Source organism: Schistocerca cancellata, chromosome 4 (assembly GCF_023864275.1).
Source record: "Schistocerca cancellata isolate TAMUIC-IGC-003103 chromosome 4, iqSchCanc2.1, whole genome shotgun sequence".
In the NCBI taxonomy this organism is placed as follows: Eukaryota; Metazoa; Arthropoda; class Insecta; order Orthoptera; family Acrididae; genus Schistocerca; species Schistocerca cancellata.
Window position 1 is genome coordinate 23,289,121 of NC_064629.1, and position 26,031 is coordinate 23,315,151.

General features: G+C 40.7%; 1 protein-coding gene across 1 annotated transcript in view; it reads left to right on the forward strand.

Moving 5' to 3' along the window:
• LOC126183322 (very-long-chain 3-oxoacyl-CoA reductase-like) overlaps positions 1-26,031 on the forward strand; it is a 90,192-nt gene that overhangs the window by 60,054 nt on the left and 4,107 nt on the right. The window contains exons 2-4 of the mRNA XM_049925182.1: positions 13,049-13,110; positions 13,188-13,263; positions 20,180-20,520. Of these exons, the coding sequence (XP_049781139.1) occupies positions 13,049-13,110; positions 13,188-13,263; positions 20,180-20,520 (479 nt within the window). The remainder of the gene's footprint in view (positions 1-13,048; positions 13,111-13,187; positions 13,264-20,179; positions 20,521-26,031) is intronic.

Consider the following 26,031-nt stretch of genomic DNA (forward strand, 5'->3'; position numbering starts at 1 on the left):
TGTACTCCTGGTTGCCCTGTCTCCCATGTAATAATATTCCAAATTGTTTTGATTTTGTTATCAGAGGTATTAATCTCAGACATGATGCACATGCTTCTGGACCTTTTAATAACCTTTCTTAATGTAGCACAGTAGTTTTTATAATATTTGGCTGTTTCTGGGTCATTACTCTTTCTTGTTGTTATATACAGTTCCCTTTTGTGGTTACAAGATATTTTTATTCCTTTAGTAAGCCAAGGTTTTTTGCATGGTTTCTTATAATTAGATTTAACTACTTTCTTGGGGAAACAGTTTTCAAATTCTCTTACAGTGTATCATGAAATAAGTTATATTTTAAATTAGCATCAGGTTCCTTGTACACCTCATCCCAGTCTAACTGCTGAAGATTTTCCCTGAAATTTCTAATTGTTGAGTCATTAATTGAATGCACAGCTTTGGAGGGTAGTTTTGAATTACTGAATGGAGCTATGTCATATACTATAACTAGCTGAGCACCATGATCAGAAAGGCCATTCTCAACAGGACAAGAATTTATGGTTTTAAACTTATCTTGGTCTATAAAAGTGTTATCTATCAATGTGCTGCTGTCATTTACTACCCGAGTAGGAAAATTAATGACAGATGTCAAATTGAAAGAACTGAGCAAGACTTCCAGGTCATTCTTCCTATTACACTCTTTCAGTGAATCAACATTGAAGTCCCCACGAATAATAATTTGCTTTCCCCTATCTGACAGATAGCACAACAGGGCATCCAAGTTTTCCAGGAATAAATGAAAGTTTCCTGAAGGGGACCTATATACTGTTACAATTATAAAAGAGCCCTCCTTCAGTTTAAGTTGACAGGCACGTGCTTCAATGTGTTGCTCTAGACAAAACTTTTTTGTATCCAAGCTTTTTACACAGTGATAACTTTTGACATATATGGCAACTCCTCCTCTCACCTTATTCACTCTACTCATATGTGCAGCTAGTTTATAACCACTGATATTTACCTTTTCCATATCAGACACAATGCGATGCTCAGACAAGCATAGTATATCTATTACATTATCATATTCAATGTCATCTAAACGAACCAGGAGCTCATCTACTTTATTCTTCAATCCTGGAATATTTTGGTGAAAAATGGTAACATGAGTCACAAAGTGAATTTGTGTGACTGAAATGCATCTAGCATGTCACCAAGAATACAAAGCAACCTTGCGAAGCCTACAATACCCAGTGTATCTGAAAATGTGTGACCCATCAGCTGCCGAGTGGGCTCTAGCTAGGACACGTGCTATTCTAGTTATATATCTCTGGTCATTTAAGGTAAGATAATGATCCTGGCACTGAACTGAAGCACATAGTCACCATTACCAATACTGTAACTGAATGTTTCCTTCATCCTGGAATCTTCTCCACAGCTGTGAAATATGACATGGTCAACCTTATACTTGCAGCCCACATTTCCAGGCTGTGTCTGCCAATAATGCAGCTGCTAGTTATGTCATCAAAATGTGTTTACTGCACCATCTTGCTTCCATATGATTCAGATACTGTGTTTCAAATGCACACAATGCACAGTAAGAATCACTACACCAAATAATTCTGTGGGATGACTAGGATGCAGTAGCCAGTCAGATGATCCAGATTTCGATTTTCCACAGTTTCCCTTAATTGCTTATTGGCAAACATTGGGACTGTTTCTTTGAGAAGGTCATGGCTGATCTTCTTCACCAGTCTGAACTTGTGCTCTATCTGTAATGACCTTGACATTGCCTGGACATTAAACTCTAATCTTAGTCCTCTGTTTACATGGACTCTTATTGCAAGCACTCTAAGCAGTCTTGTACAGCATGTCATCTACATCACATCTTTTCGTGTGTCCCACCATAGTTTAGTCCACATTGTATCCCCATAAATCACATTTTTACAGAAGTTTATAGGTCTCTTAGCTTATGGAATGTAACTGCTCAGTACTATGCATTTACATTATCGCTCCCCATGTCATTGAATGGTGTGTGGTCAAAGTAGAATGGCAATGTTACCCCTCTATATTTCATTCACTGATGCTATGTAGGAAGAACCATTGTTGGTATCATTCTGTATGGCCCTCAATTTCTTTAATTTGACCACTGTGGTCACTATGCAGTCTGTATGTAAGGGTAATGTGTTTCTTGACTCACAGAGGAAAGTATATTCAGGGAATTTTGAAAGTAAGGTCCCATATGGTGCACAATTTATTTCTTGCAGTGTCTCTACAGAAGCTGATTGATTATTTATGTTATGTTCTCATACTGTTGACACAAATCTGTGATGAATCATGCAGGTCCTTTTTGCACCTTCTAAACCTCTGTGGTTATTCCAACTCGGTGTCAATAACAAACTATCCAAACAACACTCAAGCGTTGGTCTAATGTCAGTTCCATAAGCGATGCCTTCAGTGGGTGAAATGCACTTCCACCAAATTTTTCCAATATATCACAATGTAGTATGTGTCTTCCCCATAGCTTGATTTATACAGTTATTCCACATTAATTTGCAGCCCTAGATTCTTGACAGAAACCTTTATTGTTATAAGAAGGTAAGCCTGTACCCACCTAGGATCAGGAGAGGGCAGTTGAACCCCCATCACCCAGAAAAAAATTGTACAAACAGAACTTGCGTCCTACCCTTCTCAACAGGTAGATGTATTAATTATGTGGGGGCTGAAAAAATAGATATTGGCTATTAACAAGTGAACTTGGAGCCATTTGTGGGTTCTTGTAAGAAAGTGAAATGTTTTCATTAATGAATGAGTGTCAGTGCCCCCACGCGCCAAACCCATCACATTGGGAGAGTTTACCTCCAATGAAACATTAATCATTCCATTCCCATGAGCACCGCCCCCACAAGTATGTGCAAGGCTTATATAACTGAGGAGTGCAAATGACCCAGATGTAGCCCACTATCAACTATTTTGCCCCAACAGATGTCCACCATGTTGGCACCTGGCTCACCTTGATGTATAAGGTTATCTTTTAAAGGTTTCAAGTATCATTGCATTTGCTGTGGGTAAGCTATGCCCCCTTACTTATAAAAACGACAGAGAACTTCAATCTAGATTGTTGGATGTGGATTTGAAGCCTGTTCATCTACACCTACATTTATACTCCGCAAGCCACCCAATGGTGTGTGGCGGAGGGCACTTTACATACCACTGTCATTACCTCCCTTTCCTGTTCCAGTCGCGTATGGTTTGCGGGAAGAACGACTGCCGGAAAGCCTCCGTGCGTGCTCAGATCACTCTTATTTTACATTCATGAACTCCTCGGGAGGTATAAGTAGGGGGAAGCAATATATTCGATACCTCACCTAGAAACGCACCATCTTGAAACCTGGACAGCAAGCTACACCGTGATGCAGAGCGCCTCTCTTGCAGAGTCTACCACTTGAGTTTGCTAAACATCTCTGTAATGGTATCACGCTTACCAATTAACCCTGTGACAAAACGCACCACTCTTCTTTGGATCTTCTCTATCTCCTCCGTCAACCCAACCTGGTACGGATCCAACACTGATGAGCAATACTCAAGTATAGGCCGAATGAGTGTTTTGTAAGTTTCCTCCTTTCTTGATGTACTACATTTTCTAAGGACTCTCCCAATGAATCTCAACCTGGAACCCGCCTTACCAACAATTAATTTTATATGATCATTCCACTTCGAATTGTACTGCACGCATACTCCCAGATATTTCACAGAAGTAACTGCTACCAGTGTTCGTTCCTCTATCATTTAATCATGCAATAAAGGATCCTTCTTTCTATGTATTCGCAATACATTACATTTGTCTATGTTAAGGGTCAGTGGCCACTCCCTGCACCAAGTGCCTGTCCGCTGCAGATCTTCCTGCATTTCACTCCAATTTTCTAATGCTGAAACTTCTCTGTATACTACAGCATCATCCGCGAAAAGCCGCATGGAACTTCCCACACTATCTACTAGGTCATTTATATATATTGTGAAAAGCAGTGGTCCCATAACACTCCCCTGTGGCACGCTAGAGGTTACTTTAATGTCTGTAGACGTTTCTCCATTGAGAACAATATGCTTTGTTCTGTTTGTTAAAAACTCTTCAATCCAGCCACACAGCTGGTCTGATATTCCGTAGGCTCTTATTTTGTTTATCAGGCGACAGTGGGGAACTGTATCGAACGCCTTCCAGAAGTCAAGGGAAATGGTATCTACCTGGGAGCCTGTATCTAATATTTTCTGGGTCTCATGAACAAATAAAGTGAGTTGGGTCTCACACAATCGCTGTTTCTGGAATCCATGTTGATTTCTACAGAGTAGAGTCTGGGTTTCCAGAAATGATGTGATACTTGAGCAAAAAACATGTTCTAAAATTCTACAACAGATCGATGTCAGAGATATAGGTCTATAGCTTTGCGCATCTGCTTGATGACCCTTCTGGAAGACTGGGACTACCTGTGCTCTTTTCCAATCATTTGGAACCTTCCGTTCCTCTAGAGACATGCAGTATATGGCTGTTAGAATGGGGGCAAGTTCTTTTCATACTCTGTGTACAATCAAATTGGTATCCTCTCAGGTCCAGAGTACTTTCCTCTGTTGAGTGATTTCAGTTGCTTTTCTATTGCTTGGACACTTATTTCGACCTCAGCCATTTTTTCATTTGTGTGAGGATTTAGAGAAGGAACTGCAGTGCGGTCTTGCTCTGTGAAACAGCTTTGGAAAAAGGTGTTTAGTATTTCAACTTTACGCATGTCATCCACTGTTTCAATGCCATCATCATCCCAGAGTGTCTGGATATGCTGTTTCGAGCTAGTTACTGATTTAACATAAGACCAGAACTTCCTAGGATTTTCTGTCAAGTCGGTACATAGAATTTTACTTTCGAATTCACTGAACGCTTCACGCATAGCCCTCCTTATGCTAACTTTGACATCGTTTAGCTTCTGTTTGTCTGAGAGGTTTTGGCTGCATTTAAACTTGCAGTGAAGCTCTATTTGCTTTCGCAGTAGTTTCCTAACTTTGTTGTTGAACCACGGTGGGTTTTTCCCGTCCCTCACAGTTTTACTCAGCACGCACCTGTCTAAGACGCATTTTATGATTGCCTTGAACTTTTTCCATAAACACTCAACACTGTCAGTGTTGGAACAGATATTTTTGTTTTGATCTGTTAGGTAGTCTGAAATCTGCCTTCTATTACTCTTGCTAAACAGATAAACCTTCCTCTCTTTTTTTATATTCCTATTTACTTTCATATTCAGGGATTCTGCAGTGGCATTATGATCACTGATTCCCTGTTCTGCGCTTACAGAGTGAAAAAGTTCAGGTCTGTTTGTTATCAGTAGGACCAAGATGTTATCTCCATGAGTCAGTTCTCTATTTAATTGCTCGAGGTAATTTTCAGATAGTGCACTCAGTATAATGTCACTCGATGCTCTGTCTCTACCACCCGTCCTAAACATCTGAGTGTCCCAGTCTATATCTGGTAAATTGAAATCTCCACCTAAGACTATAACATGCTGAGGAAATTTATGTGAAATGTATTCCAGATTTTCTCTCAGTTGTTCTGCCACTAATTCTGCTGACTCTGGAGGTCGGTAAAAGGAGCCAATTATTAACCTAGCTCAGTTGTTGAGTGTAACCTCCATCCATAATAATTCACAGGAACTATCCACTTCTACTTCACTACAGGATAAACTACTACTAACAGCGACAAACGTGCCACCACCGGTTGCATGCAATCTATACTTTCTCAACACCGTCTGTGCATTGGTAAAAATTTCAGCAGAATTTATCTCTGGCTTCAGCCAGCTTTCTGTACCTATAATGATTTCAGCTTTGGTGCTTTCTATCAGCGCTTGAAGTTCTGGTACTTTACCAACGCAGCTTCGACAGTTTACAATTACAATACCGATTGCTGCTTGGTCCCCGCATGTCCTGACTTTGCCCTTTAAATACAGGTCCAATGTCTTAATCAGTGTGCCACCTTGCTCACCAATATCTAGAAACATGTATAGCTTTACAGTTGCTGCAAGATTTATCCCAACACCTGAATGTAGGACAAAAGAGAACACTACTTTACATCACACAAATTTCTATTATAGGAGTTCACTATTTGATCACATAAGCTGGAATCTGAGAACATTTTGAGAAAACTCACATGCTTTGCTGCAACAAGTGCAGATGGGTCAACAGTAGTTCACAGCATTTAAACAAATAACAGAAGTATGTAAGGGGGCCTTCTTCACCTCAGACAAACTTAATTTTGTTTCATATTCTCCCAGTCTCCTCTTTTCCTGTGAGGAGAGTTGTGTGCAGGTAAAGAAAGTAGATATCTCTTGGAAGAAAAAGCGAGTATTGCTGAAAAGCATACACATATAGCATAAATGCGCCAATATATGAAATTCTGCACTAAGGTAGTGTTATAGGCCCTTTGCTGTTCCATATCTCTATAAATGATTTAGGAGACAATCTGAGCAGCCATATTAGGTTGTTTGCAGATGATGCTGTCATTTATGGACCAGTAAAGTCATCAGAAGATCAAAAAAAAATTGCAAAATGATTTAGAAAAGATATCTGTATGGTGCAGAAATTGGCAATTGACCCTAAATAACGAAAAGTGTGAGGTCATATACATGTGTGCTAAAAGGAATCCGTTAAACTTCAGGTACACAATAAATCAGTCAAATCTAAAGGCTGTAAATTCAGCTAAATACCTAGGTATTACAATTATGAACAACTTAAATTGGAAAGAACACATAGAAAATATTGTGGGGAAGGCAAACCAAAAACTAAATTTTATTGGCAGGACACTTAGAAAACATAACAGATCTACTAAAGTGACTGCCTACACTACACATGTCTGTTCTCTTTTAGAGTACTGCTGCACGGTGTGGGATCCTTACCAGATAGGACTGCTGGAGTACATCAAGAATGTTCAAAGAAGGGCAGCACATTTTGTATTGTCGCAGAATAGGGGACAGAGTGTCACTGAAATGATATAAGACTTGGGGTGGACATCATTAAAATAGAGGTGTTTTTCATTATGGCAGAATCTCCTCAGAAAACTTCAATCACCAACTTTCTCCTCCGAATGTGAAAATGATTATCATAATAAAATAAGGGATATGAGAGCTTACACAGAAAGATATAGGTGTTCATTTTTTCTGAGCACTGTTTGAGATTGGCATAATAGAGAATAATTGTGAAGGTGGTTTGATGAACCCTCTGCCAGGCACTTAAACGTGATTTGCGGAGTATCCATATAGATGTGGATGTAGGTGAATAGAGGAGATGAGACAGCACATTGTGCACACTAAGTAGCTAAAGAACTACACTGAAATTCAAACAAGGACAATGATGAGCAGCGTGATGCAGACACAATGTATAACCCTTCATGCCTACATATGCAAATGTATCATTGCAAATGCCACATGTGTTGACACAGTAGTATTTCCCTGGCATTTCATACTAGTACTTGCTTCTTACTACAACTTATACATGCATTGATTGATTATCCTAAGCACTCTAATAAGATAATCTACAAAGGATACATTTCAATTTCTTTAGAACTTCACCAGCTCATAGATGGGTGTAATGCAGACAGTTCCATATGTCAGCCATCCTTCAGTGGCCCACAAGAACTATATCTGTCAGCACAAGCTGGCTGAAATGAACTGAGATGATAGGCTATATGTCTTTAATTACTTTGGTCTTGAGATGATTGGGATTCCTGTACATTAAATGGACTCAAACTCAATTCCCCCACCCCACCTTCAGAGTCAAATGCCACAGCTGAACAATACGTTTTGTAAACATTCATTGCCAGTTTTGTAAAGGCCTCATCACTACTGCTGTGGAGGCCGAGTTGTCACTGTTGTTATGGTAAGCTGAGTTTGGGAGTTCGTGAAATGGCTTCTGGTGCAATACACTGCTAAGACAATTTCTCCCTGCCACTATTACACAGCTATGTCCCAGGGTCAGGTAACAGGATAGGAGAACAAAGGTTCTACAACACTCCAACAAATTAGTCACACAGTTACACAAATGAGTGAAAAAGTTTGCTTATCTTTGTGACTTGTTGAATAATTAAGTCTGCAACAGTGCTTGTAATATAACACAAAAACGGCCCTCAATGGCTAAATGCAAGTAATCGTATGTAAACTTCACAGTACATAGCAAATGCAATTTATAACAACTGTCTGTTCATGTCCAAGAGTTCACTAAACAATGTTCCCTGTCAAAGTCAGCCCTGGATGATGATCTATAACCGAGTGGGTGAGCACTGCTCTACTATCTTTTGAGTACCCTTCTGTCTGTTGTTGCGTGGTCATTGGTGGATTGTACTTGGCCAGCAGTTGGCTGTGGTGAAGTCAATATCTTCACCCTCAGCACTGCCTGTGGTGCTGGTAGAACTGGCACAAGTGATGAGTCTCTATGGCATTGGCACCAGCTCACATTGTACAAACGTAAAGCAATTAGTCCTCACATGAAATGTGAATTAAATGTTCACTATGATCCCAAGAAAATATCACTCCATACTAACAGCTCAACATTTGGCTCACACTGTTAAATACATTATTCAATTCATTACTACCATCTTTCAAAATATGCACTCCACTGAGTGCCCCCTTATCCTTGAACAAGCTACACTGGCTACTTGTTCCACATTTTCTGAAAATGCTACCACCATATACCATTTGATCTAATTGTACCTCCATTCAATCCTGTATAGCAGATGGCATCTTACCTCAAACAATACTCTTCTCAGGCATGGAAATATCCTTTTCCATAATGACAACATTACTCACTAAATACATTCCACTTCCATCTTCTTCCTCATAATCTTATCTCGCCAAACCATAAAACCCTAAGCTGATTGTAAAGGCCTAAAATATCATCTGCCTGCAACAGTGCCATCATCAAGAAATCATCAGCAGCAATGCATCAATTCCACAAAAGCATCTTGGAAGCTCTTATCATTTTCAAATCAAGATAATAAAATTTTAAAATTACATGAGTCATATTTGTCATGTATTAAATATTTTAATACTTATTTTTACTAACAAACATTATGTATATTACATCTGAGAAGCAGGTAAGCCAGTTTGAATGGAAAGCAACAAAGATAAAACAGATGAGTGATTCCAATACTTTTAAAAAATATTTAGGGATTTTCAAAAAATTTCATTGTCCTCTGTCATCATTCAGCGCTCTTTGACCAGTGCAATAATTAAAATTTATATGTGGCAGGTATACTTGTACACTAATATCAAAGGCACAGTAAGTTTTCAGATAGTGGCACATATTTAATACACATGCTTATGAAAAAATGGAAGTATCTCAACTAACATGATTAATAGTCATCTTGGTCATGCAGCAAGTATTCTTTATGGATTGATATTGTGCAGTAATTATTTCTTTCTATCAGACATGAACTGCAGTACTTTGTTTTGTCAGCAAGATGGGGAAGGAAATCTGAATCAGGTATACTACTCTTTAAATCCAAACACAGATTTCAGTTATGTTAAGATGGGATGATTAAAGTGAGCAAAAATATTAATGCTCATCCATATCTCAGTCAAGCCACATCTGAACATATCTACCAGTAGGAAGTAGGTACTGTCATTAACATAGTGTGCTCATTCAGAATAACATTTGATCTATGAGATATAATTGGTAACCAAATCAATCACAATTTGTACTACAAGAATAACAAAAGGAGCAATTTAATACCATTAAGCTGTGGCCCAGATCTTCATAAACATACCTCCATCTTTACTGTAGCAAGAAGGCAGGTTTCTTTGGGCATCCTGAAATGTAATCCCCACCTTTTGATTGCAAAGAGATAACAGATGGTTCATGAAACTACATGACTCTTCTGAATCACCATTCATTCACTTGCATCAAACTAATATGTTTTTGGTGAAGGTAAAAGGTTTTTGAGGTTGCTGTCTGACTTTGGTAATTTATAATGTGCAGCTCACATTGGACTGTGATTGCAGAAACAATTGTTTCTAATGTTATGTTCTGACATTATTGTACCACATTTTATGTGAACAAACAGACACACATCAGAATGGAACTATTACTACCACCATCATATGCCTGAACAGCACTCTTTTGAGTAGCAGGATGGATTGCCTTATCTATATTCTGCTGTACCTATACCCTGGCATCAATGTGAACCAAAAGGTACTACAACTCATCAGTGCAGACAACCTTTTTTGATGTTTTGTGCATCCAATGGGTGCTTTGTGCATCCACTGGGGTGTAAATGGTATAGATGCTCACTGCAATTTTGTGTGTGTGTGTGTGTGTGTGTGTGTGTGTGTGTGTGGAATTCATGACTGATCTCTCCTGATATGCCTTAGACACGGTGAACACGGTGACATGTGAAATGCCCAGTGGCTGCGCATCCTGAAACATCGGGTGTATTGTATATCATGCAACTATGATCTGGACTGATAATATACACTGGTGTCGTGTGTATTGCCACCCCTACACTCAGCTCTCCCACTCATAGCTAGTACAAGATTCAATGATATCCCAGTCATGTGAAGCCTAGTGACATTTGCTGAATTTCCCCAGAAGATTATGCCATAACGAATAACTGACTCAAAGTAGCAGTGATAAACTATCTTTCTGGTATCCATGTTTGTGGCACCTGACAAAATACACATTGCAAATGCTAAGTTGTTCAGTTTATTTGCTAAGTAATCTATGTGTACCTTCCAATTTAAATTTTTGTCAAGATTTAGGCCTAAAAACTTCACGTGGTTTGCTTCTGTTATATCCTGATCATTGCAAGTTATCTTTATTTCACTCCTTTCTACTGATTTAGCTCCAAATTGCATCATTTTGGTTTTAGTTACATTTAGTTTTAGTCCATTTTGATAGAACCAAGATTCAAGTTTTTCTAAAGTATTTTTGGCCTTTTCTGGAATATTTTCAGATGCCTCATTTTCAATTAGAACTGATGTATCATCAGCAAATAAGACTGAATGAACATCAATAGCAAGTGGTAGGTCATTTACGTAAAAAAGAAACAGATAGGGACCCAATATCGAACCTTGTGGGACTCCTTGGGGAACTGTTTTCCAGTCTGATGAATAATTGGTTCCATTTGAAGTTAAAATTACTCTTTGTTTCCTACCTGACAGGTAAGAGCTAAACCATTTTAAAGCAGTGTCTCTGATTCCATACATCTGTAATTTGTGGAGGAGTAATGCATGGTTCACTGAATCAAAAGCTTTAGTCAGATCACAGAATATACCTGTGACCTTTCTACCTTTATCTAATGTGGAGCATATTTTTGGATAAACTCATTTATAGCATTCGCAGTGCTTTTACCCTGTTGGAATCCGAACTGGTTTTTAAAAATTATATCATCTACAGTAAGAAAGTTATTAATTTGTTTTGCTGCAATCTTTTCAAATACTTTAGAGAAGACCGGCAAGAGAGAGATAGGGCGGTAATTCCCCATATCTTCTGTCGATCCTTTCTTGAATAGAGGTTTGATCTCACCATATTTCAATACCTCTGGAAAGCATCCCTGTTCATAAGATTGATTTATAATAGTTGACAGTGGTTGGGAAATAATATCGTACACATACTTGATTACAGATGTTGTTATTTCATCCCACCCATGTGAGGTTTTGTTTTTTAGAGACAATATTTCCTTTTCCACATCCCTTTGGGTTATTTTTTCAAATTGTTTAAAAGATGTGTTCTGGCTGTTTTCCAAATTTGTGATGCCCTGATAGAATGTCATATCCACATCTGATCTTACTACGTTTAGGAAGAATTCATTGAAACAACTTGACATCTGAACAGGGTTTACTATAATTTCATTTTCATGTCTAATTTTCAAAATCTCATGAATTTTTACTTTGGCTCCTAGCTCAGACTGAACAACTGACCACACTGCTTTTGTCTTATTTCTGTGTTCTCATATGAATTTATTATTTGCCATTTTTTTAGCTGCCGCTACAACTTTCCTAAATACAGCTTTATATTGTTTGACATAAATAACAAAATCTGGATTTCTGTTTGATTTTAACTCATTGTGGAGCTCTCTCTTTCTGGCACTAGAGATCTTTATTCCTGTTGTAATCCATTTGAGTTTACCATAACTTTCTTTTGCTTATATCTACGAGGAAATGATTCATTAAATACCTCTAAGAAACAATTTAAGAATTTGTCATATTTGATCTGCTGTGTTGACAGTTCTGTCCCTCCAAAACAGAAGTTGTATCTGATTCAATTACTCATTAGCATTTATCTCAACATCATGCATGAAGGCACAACATGCAACAGGGCAAATCTCACTATTCTGTGCTCTTGAATCAGCTTATTCACAGTCATCAAATTCCTTGCGTCCATGCAATAATCCCTTCTTTCCTTCATGAAGAAGAATATTCTGAATGTTTTACACTATTTTATCTGCTATTTGCATTTGTTTAGTAGGCAGTAGTTCATTAAGGGAATCTGTGCATGTGAGACTTGTGTGTTTCATTATCTTTGAAATCATATGTACTTCTGTATCAAATACAGTGCATTGGTTTTATAAGGTAGTCATACAATTGAATTAACAGCCAAAGGCTGGACTCATCTTGTTTAGGCCCATCAGTGCAAAGAAGAACAATAAAAGTGACAATGCTTATTTATGATACTACAATATTTCAGACTGGACAAACACACACACACACACACATACACACACACACACACACACACACAGAGGGAAGGGGGGAGTGGAGGAATGAGAATGTGAGAATGAGTATGAGTGGTGGTGGGGGGGGGGGGGGAGAGAGAGAGAGAGAGAGAGAGAGAGAGAGAGAGAGAGAGAGAGAGGAGGTGTTTGGTGGAACGATAGTACAGTGCAGATTCAGACTTGTTACATTCTAAGTATCATGGGTACAATAGGGAGAAAAAAGTAAAGACGTGGACTTTCACCTTCCATACTAACACAATTGTACATTAGTTACAAAAGTGAAGATTTTCTATAAGTAATTTATTCAGTTTAACATGTGTCAGTACTGAAACTGGTTTCAATTTACTTTTTCAGTTGTCACAGGAGCAACAGATGGAATTGGGAAAGCTTATGCATTTGCTGTAAGTATTAAAATTATTTTTACACTCAGAGACAGCTGACAGATCCTTCTCTTATTAACATTTTATTATATTTTCAGCTTGCAAAGAAAGGACTGAACATTTTGCTTATCAGCCGATCTCGTGAAAAGTTGATAGCTGTTGCAACAGAGATACGTAAGTTATTCTAAGATACTTACCATTATCAGATGTCCTATTTTTAGGTTGCAGTTATAATTAGTATTTCTGTGGATTTCCTAGTACCTACTGCACCTTTCACATTCCATGGGTCGATGAGGCATGTATGAGTAACATAACAGGTAGCACATTATTTTAACTTGTTCATCACAACAAATACTTACAGATTTGTAATTCATTTCTGTTGATAATATTGCAGTTATTTCTCACAATCTGCTTTTAAAACACCAGTAACCTGATGCACACGCACGCGCGCACACACACACACACACACACACACACACACACACACACACACACACACACACACATGGTTCATCTATCAGGTGAGCACATTAAGCTTCTGGCTTTGGAAAAAAGACCATAAACAGCAACATTTAGTGTGCCTGCAAAGAATGAATAAATATGAATTATGCATTTGATACAATATCACTGTTCAGCTATTGGGAAGCCGATTGTGGTTGATGGTACTGATTAGTATTCAGTGGTTATTTCCACAGTCAACAATGAAGGTGAATGAGAAAGCAATATGTCTCAGCTGCTCAATACATTGTTACTTATTTTGAGACAAAAGGGTATAAAACAGGAAACAGAGAGTGCACAATATAACTATGATACAATTTTAATGTTACAAATTGTGTAAGTATAGGATGGTGTCCTAAAATGAAACACCTACGTTAGAAGTATGATCCGAGTTGTCGGCTGACAAGGTACTGATTACGAAAGAAGTAGTTAGTAGCTATTAGTTTTTGTAGGATTTTTTAAATTCAGTTTTTAGTGGAATTCTGAGAGTTTCATCTCTTCTTCCATCAACTTGTAAGCTGTGAAGTATAAAAACTCATATTAAATGAACTTTTGGTAAATGTTTTTACCAAAAGTTTGTGGGAATTCCGTGACAACAAAGAACATCACTGACAGTCAACTGAGACCATGTGTGAGAGATCTTTGACTGTCAGTTCACTAACTGATTCTAAATATAAATATGTACTGTGATTGTACCACCTCAGTGAAAATAAAGCATGTGCCTACTCAGATTCAGGTTGTGTTATTATACATCCTATATCTCAGTGTAGCTCTATATTGGTGACCTATGATGACCACGTTCATGTTTAGTTTGGGACATGTACGGTTACTGTGCAACTACAATATTGCCATTGTGCCTTCATTGCACAGCGCATTTCACACATCTGGACAGCAGTTCTTATGCTATGGTACCCAGGGTTAAGGACAGCACCCTTCAAGCCCCTCAGGTTATAAAAAGTAATAGCGACACTCTTCATGACAGTGCTTTGACAGTGAACAATGGTACTGAAAAATTGAGTACGTCAGACAACCTATTCTGTGATTTCGCAATGGACTCCACTTCTCTCAAAAACCAGGCTACTTCCGAGCCACATCAGTCCAGTTGGTTGAATTTGCATTTGATAATTTTTGCTGGGGTGCTCAATGTGCACAAATTCTTTCACTCCAGGACTCATGCAGCCGGCTCCTTTGTGTTCCAACATGTCTTCTGTGCATCCAGTTATGCCACTTACAGAACCTAATTGCACTGCTCTTCTCCCTCTATGGATGTCACTGTGGCAACCTGCTGGACTAAAGATGCATTTTAAGCTACCACTTTTTTTCCTGATCAACCAAATCTGTGGTTTGCCATCATGGACAACATTTTTGCTTTGAGTGAGGCCATCAGTGATAGCACAAAATTTAACACACTGCTTAGTCACCTGGGTAGACAGGTGGATATGATAAATGATATCATCCTTGCCCCACCCTCGTGTAATAAGTACAAGCTTGCTAAAATGTCACTCCCTCACCACCTCATCCACTTCCTGGGAGAACAGTTACACCATATCGTCTAGAGGGAAGATTTAAAGGACAGGACTCTGTCACAACTATGGGTTTGGTTAAGCACTCAATTTGATTTACACCTCATGCCCTGTCTTACACTATGGACATTGCGGGCCATTAAGCTGCCCAGAAATTCAACTGACCATGTTCACCAACGAGCAAGAGCCATTTGATGCATGCTCAAACTAGTAGACAAACTATTTCCATCATTCAGCATCAACAATGTATTAATAACACTGACAACAATGATGTCAAACATGACTTGCAACCATGGTAGGACCACAACTGACCTTCCGCCTATCATCAGCCGAGCTGATCTCACCCAACCTCCACCATACCTAGTGTCACCACACCCAACCAGACCAATGACCTATGCACCATCACAACAAACCCCTGCCCACTCACAATCTGCACCACACCCATGTCTGTGCAGAATTCCTTCTACCGGTACCATACACAATCTGATGACTCCACTCACAACTGTCATCCATCGTGTGACTTACCAAACTCAAAGTATGGATTGCAGAAGGTGCTCTGAACCTAGCAGGTTATCTAAGCCAAGTAGACACCCAGAACGATGATGCCACCTTGCTCTCATCAGGACAACAAACTCTTCATTCTCAGACCCATCAGTGGCACTGCTTCCTTGTCAACTCCAGCTTGGAAGTCCGTACTTTGCTGCCCTCTTCTTCATCCCTAAAGCCTGTCTGCTCAGCTGTCCAGCTCTGAGCAGAAAACAACTATTATTGAGTGTAAGGATCTCAGACATGTACACTGGACCTCAGTTTTGATGACATTTTCACCTAGACATTTTTAGTTAGGGAAGTGGGTGAGTCAGCACTTGATGCAGACTTCCTCCAACATTTCTGTTTGGTTCCCAATCTGCCCAGTGGTGTTTCAGCTGCTCTACAATAGACGTTGATGGCCATATCCCCTCAGCAGATCAGTATAATGGCACCACCCACTTTATGCAGCAGCTTCCACCACTCATGATAACGCCCAATAGCTGTCGATAATGCCCAATAGCCTCCACATCATGAGACATATTCAGAAGGAACAACAGCTCTATTTTGACATGCATGTGGCAAATATCCTGGAGCACCATCTTCATCTACCAACACAAAGTTCAGTACTGTGCTTTTCATTCAGACCCCTCCCACCTCTCTCTAATGTGTGTCTGTGCTCTTCCTCGCAAAACTGGCTTTGCACAAACTTGTGCACCCCCCACCCCCCACCCCTACCCTCTTCTGTTGTGCATCATAGACTGTGTAGACTACCACCACATTTACTCTGGGTCACTAAGGCAGTGGTAGATGAACTACAGATTGGCATCATCAGACCATCTGACTGTTCCTGGGCTTCACTCAACAAACTAGTTCCCAAAAAAGACGGGTCTGTCAGATTGTGTGGTGATTACAGAGTTCTCAATGCTTGTACTATACTGTACTGCTACCCAGTTCTGAACATGCAAGATTTCACTCATTATTTGGTGGACATCTCTGTGTTTAGTTTCACTGACTGCAAGAAATCTTAACTGCAAATCCCTATGCACCTGGGCAACATTCACTAAACAGTTATTATCACACCTTTTAGCTTCTTTGAATTTATGTTTATGCTGTGCCAACTTAAGAACACTGCTAAAACCTGGCAGCACTTCATTGACGGTGCACTATTCAAGTTTCTGTTTCGTTATCCCTATCTCGACGCCATCCTAATTTTCTCAACAAATGATGACTCCCATAACATAAGTCTCAAACAAGTTTTTTATTTGCTCACTGACAGTGGAGTTGTGATCAACAAAGAAAAATGCCAGTTCTGACAGAAGGAAGTTGTTTTCTTTGTTCATGTAATAAACACCTCTGGCATTGACCCTACAGCACAGTGTTTAGAGACTATTCAACAACCGCTGCCATCGCAAGAGTACCAACAACTATATCCATTTTTAGTCACAGTAATTTTTTATTGTAGGTACCTTCCACAGGCAGCTTCCTTCCAGATGCCATTCACTCAAGCTCTTACTGGAAAGAACACTACTAGCAAATGCAAACTCACGTGGACATCAGAAATGCAATCTACTTTCAAACACATTAAAGACTGCCTTGTCCATACATCAATTTGGTACATCATCTCCCTGACTTCCAGATCATCATAACAGTGGACATGAGCACTTCCGCTATTAGCACTGTCCTGCAGCAAGAGGTTGGGGGTGTGTTCAACACCCACCCTGGTTTTATCACACAAGCTCCCACCTTCGCATTGTTTGTGGTCAGTGTATGATCAAGAGCTACTAGCAGTTTACAAATCAATACATAACTTCAGGAAATACATTGAAGGATGCTTTCTGATTATTTGCATGGACCACTGTCTGCTCACTGACTTTCTCTGAAACCCCCCAAGGGACACTTGCCTCGCGACAGTTTTGGCACTTGGATTACATTGTACAGTTCACTACCAATGTTTGTCATCTCAAAGGTGCAGAAAATGTCATGGCAGATTACTTCTCATGCATCAACGCCATGTCATCCCACTTTGACTATGAACAGCTTTCCAAAAACCAACAGCAAGAGCAGTAGATACATGCTGTTCTCACAACCCTTCCATGAACCTACAGATTGAACTTCGAGCAATCCTGGGTGCAACCCACCTGATTCTCTGTCACATTACACAAAGAAGATCATGCTCTCTTGTTCCCAGAAGATCATGCTCTCTTGTTCCCCACCACCACATCATCTTTGACCAGTTACATAAATTGGTGCACCTGTGCATAAGTCCAATTATGTGCCTGGTGATGGACCATTTCATATGGCCTATTGTGAAGCTTTGGACCTGTTTGTGTGTCCCGTGCTAAAAGAGCAATGTTTCATGCCATCCTCAACTGCCCCTGGGTCACTCTGAAGTTCCAAGAGGATGTTTTTAGCATGTGCATGTCAATCTTGTGGGACCAATACCCATCTCTGATGGCTATCAGTACATCATGTCAGAGATCAACCACATCACTCAACAGGTAGAAGTTGTACCACTCAAATATATAACTGCTGACTCTACCACCAAAGCTCTTATTGACATGCAAATTTTATGCTTCAGATGTTCCAGGTCTAAAATAACTAACGAAAGTCAGCAGTTTGAATCTGTTCTCTTCCTCGAATTGTGCAGCATGGTCTGCATCTGTCACTTTAGAACAACAACCTATCACCTACAGAGTAACTGGCTCGTCGAGCAATGGCACCACACCTTAAAGACAGCTCTCATGTGCCACGACTTTGAACAAAGACATTACCGCTGGTACTTCTGAAAGTGCTTACGGCCCATAAATATAACCTCGGAGCTTCACCCACTGAAACTTTGTACAGCAAAGTGTTCTCCCTCTGTGCGGACTTTGTGTCCCAATAACCTTCAACTATACCCTCACACTTGCCCAGCCTGGTATCATAAGTAAAACAACACATCACTCACCTCTGCATAACTCCCCTTCTTCTGCACTCAATGCCTAAAGTTTTCCTGATTGTGAAGTCTCGATGCTGTGTGGTGACACAATATAACTAGTCTTGCAAGCCTCATTCTCATGTCACCACAAGCTGCTTCAACAGGATGACCACACCTTTGACATATTATTACATGGGAAACCTACAAAAGGGTCCATTGATCATCTTAAACTGGCACAGACCGTGCAAGAAGCTTTACTGAACAATGTTCTCTGGCAAGCTCCCCCTCACTAGTCTGGCAAACAGCCCTCCCACCAGCAGTGACATACCACCAGTCATCAAAATGCACCTTGATATCCATAACTTTCTCCTGGAGGATCCTAACATTGAGTTGCCTGACAATGACCTTCTCATTGAAGGGCAGCATCCTGGCTGCCAGACTGCAGACAGCTCTATTGCCCATCACTTCAGGGAAACAGTTAACACACCACATGATGTCGATGCCACTGCTCTCGCCTTCCACTTCTCCATTGATGGTAACTTCAACATCATGGCTTCACACCTACACCTTCTGAATCACGCAACCTCACTGGCACCTGGTGAACTCTCTGCCACCCCTCCAACTTCTGACACCACCACGCACTCACACTTCGGCCACATGCATCGAGTACTGGTGCGCCTTCACAACTACCACCTTAATGTTGTGCAGTGTACTTTGCCTCCCAGTGTTGAACCACAGCAGGCTACAAAATGCCTGGCATGTCCACATGGCACCCTGGCAACCTCTCTGTCTTCACATTTTCTCACTGCCCCTGCACTCCACTCTCCCCTCACAGTGCTTAACACTATAGGGTGGACAAGGGGAGGGGGGGGGCAGGGGGAAGGGGGGAGGGGGGTAACGGGCTCTGTGGGAACTACATGACAACAAAGAACTTCGCTGGTAGTCAACTGAGACAATGTGTGAGTGATCTTTGACTGTCATCTCACTTAACAACATCTGAGTGTAAAGATGTAACTTCATTGTACCGTATTAGTGAAAATAAAAAGTGTACATACTCAGATTCAGGTTGAGTTATTATACATCCTACATCTCGTCCATAGTGTAGCTCTTCAAATTCATTTAATATGAGTTTTTAATACCTTCAATAACTTCTTAGGTCCAAAGAATAAATTGTGAAGTAGAATACAGTAACTGCAATGGATACTGGCAAGAAGGACTGAAAAAGGCAGAGCAGTATACAAAAAGAATCGGAGAGATACAAAGAGAAGAAATCATGGAACAAAAGTGGAGAGAAGAACAATGTGATGATGGAATTTGGACAAAGACATACAAGGAACACTAGCAAAGACACTTCACAATTTTGTTTAGTTTAATGTTGCCTCCTTGAAACAATAATTTTTGAAAAAAAAAAATCTGTCACATTAAATTATTCCAAATGGATACCAAAATAGTTCCCTGAACATCTCTACAGATAATTTTTACCAGCATTTTTGTCGTTATGGCCAGAATTAAAAAGAGGGAGATGTAAAGTCATAGTTATTAAAAATATTTAGTAAGTTAATAGTATATTTCCAGAAACCTATTATTCATTAAATGATTAAAACCTTTTTATTTTTTCTTTCAGAAAATATCCATAGAGTCTCCACAGAATTTGTACAAGTAGATTTCACAATATATGACAACACTACCTATTCTCCTATAGCAGAAAAGTTATCAAGTTTGGATATTGGAGTTCTTGTCAACAATGTTGGAATGAGTTACTCTTATCCAGAGTACCTGCATGATGTGCCAAATAAGGAAAAGCTGTTCCTAAATATTATAAACTGCAATATTGGTTCTGTAACTCAAATGACACAACTAGTCATTCCTAGCATGCTAAGCAAGGGAAGAGGTGTGATAATCAATGTATCATCAACAGCAGCACTTATTCCAAGCCCGTTGCTAACTGTATATGCAGCAACTAAGGTACTGTATAGCCTTGACACAATAATTTTTTACAGTATTGATTTATTTTAAATCTACTGTCCAATTCACTACATGACACAAAAATGTATTTCAATGTACAGTCAAGTCTCCGCCTTAAAGCTCCTGTCCAACTGTGTTCCCGCTATATTAAATATAATCTCATCTGAAACCAAACTACACTCCTGGAAATGGAAAAAAGAACACATTGACACCGGTGTGTCAGACCCACCATACTTGCTCCGGACACTGCGAGAGGGCTGTACAAGCAATGATCACACGCACAGCACAGCGGACACACCAGGAACCGCGGTGTTGGCCGTCGAATGGCGCTAGCTGCGCAGCATTTGTGCACCGCCGCCGTCAGTGTCAGCCAGTTTGCCGTGGCATACGGAGCTCCATCGCAGTCTTTAACACTGGTAGCATGCTGCGACAGCGTGGACGTGAACCGTATGTGCAGTTGACGGACTTTGAGCGAGGGCGTATAGTGGGCATGCGGGAGGCCGGGTGGACGTACCGCCGAATTGCTCAACACGTGGGGCGTGAGGTCTCCACAGTACATCGATGTTGTCGCCAGTGGTCGGCGGAAGGTGCACGTGCCCGTCGACCTGGGACCGGACCGCAGCGACGCACGGATGCACGCCAAGACCGTAGGATCCTACGCAGTGCCGTAGGGGACCGCAGCGCCACTTCCCAGCAAATTAGGGACACTGTTGCTCCTGGGGTATCGGCGAGGACCATTCGCAACCGTCTCCGTGAAGCTGGGCTACGGTCCCGCACACCGTTAGGCCGTCTTCTGCTCACGCCCCAACATCGTGCAGCCCGCCTCCAGTGGTGTCGCGACAGGCGTGAATGGAGGGACGAATGGAGACGTGTCGTCTTCAGCGATGAGAGTTGCTTCTGCCTTGGTGCCAATGAAGGTTGTATGCGTGTTTGGCGCCGTGCAGGTGAGCACCACAATCAGGACTGCATACGACCGAGGCACACAGGGCCAACACCTGGCATCATGGTGTGGGGAGCGATCTCCTACACTGGCCGTACACCACTGGTGATCGTCGAGGGGACACTGAATAGTGCACGGTACATCCAAACCGTCATCGAACCCATCGTTCTTTTTATGGCGGTGAAGCCGCGACAAACACTTCGCTGTAGAAACGGCTTACGAAGTCACCGCCACACTTTTAATAGCGGGCCGACCGGTCCGCTGGAACAGTGAACAGAAAGATGAAACCCAAACACTCTGATTAAATAACAGTCGGTACTTATCTTTATTACCGAAGATACAGAAAAACAGTAGTGAACTCCGTGTCTACAGAAATCTGTCTAGATCGAGTCGGAGCGGCTAGGTCAGCGTCGGCTGACGACAAACATCAACTCTGCTGCGATGAACACACAACGGACTCGCAAGTACACAAATCGGCGGCGAGCATAGCACTGAGCGGCGAATACAGAACTGTCCTGGCGCTCGCGACTCCAGCGCTTAAGAAGCCAGAAGCCAGTGGTGGCGCGCGCAGACTTCCGGCGATTTCCTGTATCGCTGGCGCTGCTTATGCGGACGGCGTCCGGACTTTGATGCTGCCAACCTTTTGGCAGCGGGCTCGGCTGGCACCACTGGCTAGGATATAACAGTTCTACCATACCTAGACCGGCAAGGGAACTTGCTGTTCCAACAGGACAATGCACGTCCGCATGTATCCCGTGCCACCCAATGTGCTCTAGAAGGTGTAAGTCAACTACCCTGGCCAGCAAGATCTCCGGATCTGTCCCCCATTGAGCATGTTTGGGACTGGATGAAGCGTCGTCTCACGCGGTCTGCACGTCCAGCACGAACGCTGGTCCAACTGAGGCGCCAGGTGGAAATGGCATGGCAAGCCGTTCCACAGGACTACATCCAGCATCTCTACGATCGTCTCCATGGGAGAATAGCAGCCTGCATTGCTGCGAAAGGTGGATATACACTGTACTAGTGCCGACATTGTGCATGCTCTGTTGCCTGTGTCTATGTGCCTGTGGTTCTGTCAGTGTGATCATGTGATGTATCTGACCCCAGGAATGTGTCAATAAAGTTTCCCCTTCCTGGGACAATGAATTCACGGTGTTCTTATTTCAATTTCCAGGAGTGTATATACATAATAATTTATTTCTAGTGAGACCTTGCATGTTCCTATGACTACACAAGATTCACTAAACCACACAGCATAAATTTCAGTATTTTTTCTTCGAAAAGGTTGCCGGTGATAGCTGGTTTTCTACTCTTCACTCATCCTATTGAGTTATCATTCCATCTTTAGTAACCTACCTGTCAACACAGCATTACATGCTTTTTCTTCTATTTTAATGTGTTTCACTGTTTTTGGTAACATACGTTACATTTTCTGCGCTATATACTGCCCAGCAGCCACTTCTCAAATTCTGATATTGCTGAGCAAATCATTATGTCGATCAATAGAGACCACACAATGGCTTGTCCACACTAAATATACTTAAATCTAAGCTGAGGACCTGATAGTAATGCACTGCTGGTTAGCTGGAATGTCATCTTCTGCTAATGGAATTATTGGGGTGTGCTAAGGAGAGGCGCTTAGTCAGCGCATGACCCTCTCCTGTCTACATTGGCTATCCAAAATCGGAGCTGCTACTTGTTCCAGTATCCCATCAGTTGGCCCTACAAAGCAGAGTGCATTCGCTCCTCATATTCCAACCAAGGAAAAATCAGTGGCCGTACTGGGAAGAATCAAACTTGAGTCCTCTGTGCGGCAGTTGGATGTGCTGACAGCTTGATGACAGAGGATGATGTAACACATTTTCCTTGTGGTAGGATGATCCTTGCTTTCCATTGTCACCGTAGCACATGTACTGCACGAGCAGTTAAGGCACTGGATTCACATTCAGCAAGATCGATCTCCAAATTCCAAATCTGACTATACAAATTAAGGACAAACTTTCTAAATATTATTTTGAAAATTTATTTTGTTACCAGAAAATCTGTTCATCTCTGCATACTACATTCGACTAAAATTTTCACTTGAAGAGAAAGTATCACATCCTTTATTATGGTAACAACAGCACCATTTTTAGGTACTTCTGACTGAGTATTCTTCAGATTCATTTCAAAATTATCTTGCATCAAGTTCATCTTTATCACTGTAGGTGACCCTATTGTCCCTATTTTGTTCCCTTCTGTAGTCGAGTGGTCAGCACAACTGACTGCCGTGTGGAGGAACTCTGTTCAATTTCCAGTACTACAGGGTTTTGCTTCATGAAATGGCATGAAAGGGTGCACTCATCTTCATGATGTCAATAGAGGAGCCACTCGACCGAGTAGTAGTGGCTCTAGGTCATGAAAACTGTTAACAGCCAGACCGATGCCCCTCGATATCACATCTGGTGGTGCCATTGACAGATGACACTGTGGTCAGTTGATACCATCAGGCCCACTGAGGCCTGTGGGCAGAGTTTACATTTATATTTATTTGTCCTACCTATTATGCTGCAATATCCTCTCTATTTTGCTGATGACATTTTGTGTCAATTGCAATTGTCAGTAAATGCAGTTCCGCCATCAGACCTGATGAAGCTGGTGACAGAGAGAAACTTGCTACGGTCTGCACATACAAGGCACACCACTGCCTGAGTGATAGGCTGAACCTCAGAACCTAGCCACATCTAAACTGATGTGCAACATATTGAAATGTAAATAAGACTTGCTACTTCAGACTCTCTTTTCAGATTTTCTCTGATGCTGTCAATGCTCACTATGGTTGATCAGATAAATGAGAACTGCATCCTCATTTGTAGGCTCATCTTTCTCAAATTAACTTGTAACTGAAGTTTTTAGGGTGTGGACAAGTAAACCACAACACCAGTGTCCAAAAGTTAAATGTAATTAATAAAAGAGGAAGGGTGAGCAATCACATTACCATCAGGATTTACTCACAAACCAGGATTACATTACCTAAATAGAAAAGCTGTAGTGTGTGGTTTGAATAAGAACAGAGAAAGATAAAAATCAATGTATAACTCAATATGTCTCATATTAGCATTTTTTATGAGCAAATTTGGTGAAATTTGTAACTCATTGCCAAAAATATGTCACGTGGACCTAGTTTAATGAAATAGAATTCTCTGATGTACACTTCATTCTCAGTAGGATTGGTTACGTGAGAAAATGTCATTTTAAGGCTTTAATGATGGTTGCATCATACTGGAATTGTTAGCTGTAGGGCAATACAAGGTTGTCCAAGAAACCAGTGCACAAAAGGGCTGGTGTCTGCATGATGAAATCCATCAGTTTCTCTATAACAATTATATGCCGAGCTTAGAATTGTGCCAGTTGTTGTGGTTTCCCAGAAATCTATCTATCAGAGGCTGACAGTAGTTGCTGTGTATGACGGTGTGTGTCATTCCCATCATCCACCCCATCCTCTCCTCTACATGTTCACTGTGGAATCAGTTACATCAAGATGGACCATGAAGAAATGTACACTTTGACAGATAAACCCAACTTTTGTTTGCAGAATATGTCTTGCCATACACTACTGCGGAAAGAAATTTGAAGGCAGTATAATCACAGGAATATTGTCAAAAGAAATCTGTTTGGTGGCGTCCTGATGTGGGAGCTTATTATTTTGAGCGTGACTGTATAAAGCCATATTTTACTTGGCGGGTGATGGAATACTGTTAATGCCCAAAGGCATAGAAATGTGGTTCTGCAATAACATGTATAAGTTTTCAGCAGTGCAGTTGGTTCGGACTATTGCAAGCAGGGGTGATCACGATCATCTGCATTACGCTGCAGTAGCATACGACTTTCTCACCAGTGAGATTTCTACTGATGGGACTGGCCAGTGCAATCTTCCAGAATTTAACACTATAAATCAAGAGCTCACAAACTGTGAGGTACACGGCAAGGGGAGAACAAAAGGTGTTCGTATAATTTAGAATTACAATTCTGCTTCATCATTTGGAAAAGAGATTTAACAGACACTGAAATACTCCATACAACAGCTTGATATATAACAGTTATTTATTTCTAATTTCATTTAGAAGTGATAGAGGAGACTGCGAGACATGAATTTCAAAAAAGAAAATTTGTCATTCAATTTGTTAGGAAAAACAAGCCTTTATTTTGAAATTTATGATATATAGCTCTGAAAACACATATATATTGATTTTTCCTGAAAATCTGAGAGAAAATACTAAAGTTTCATGACCATTTTGAAGTCTTTATCTTAAATTTACAGGGTGTTTCAAAAATGACCGGTATATTTGAAACGGCAATAAAAACTAAGCGAGCAGCGATAGAAATACACCGTTTGTTGCAATATGCTTGGGACAACAGTACATTTTCAGGCAGACAAACTTTCGAAATTACAGTAGTTACAATTTTCAACAACAGATGGCGCTGCAGTCTGGGAAACTCTATAGTACGATATTTTCCACATATCCACCATGCGTAGCAATAATATGGCGTAGTCTCTGAATGAAATTACCCGAAACCTTTGACAACGTGTC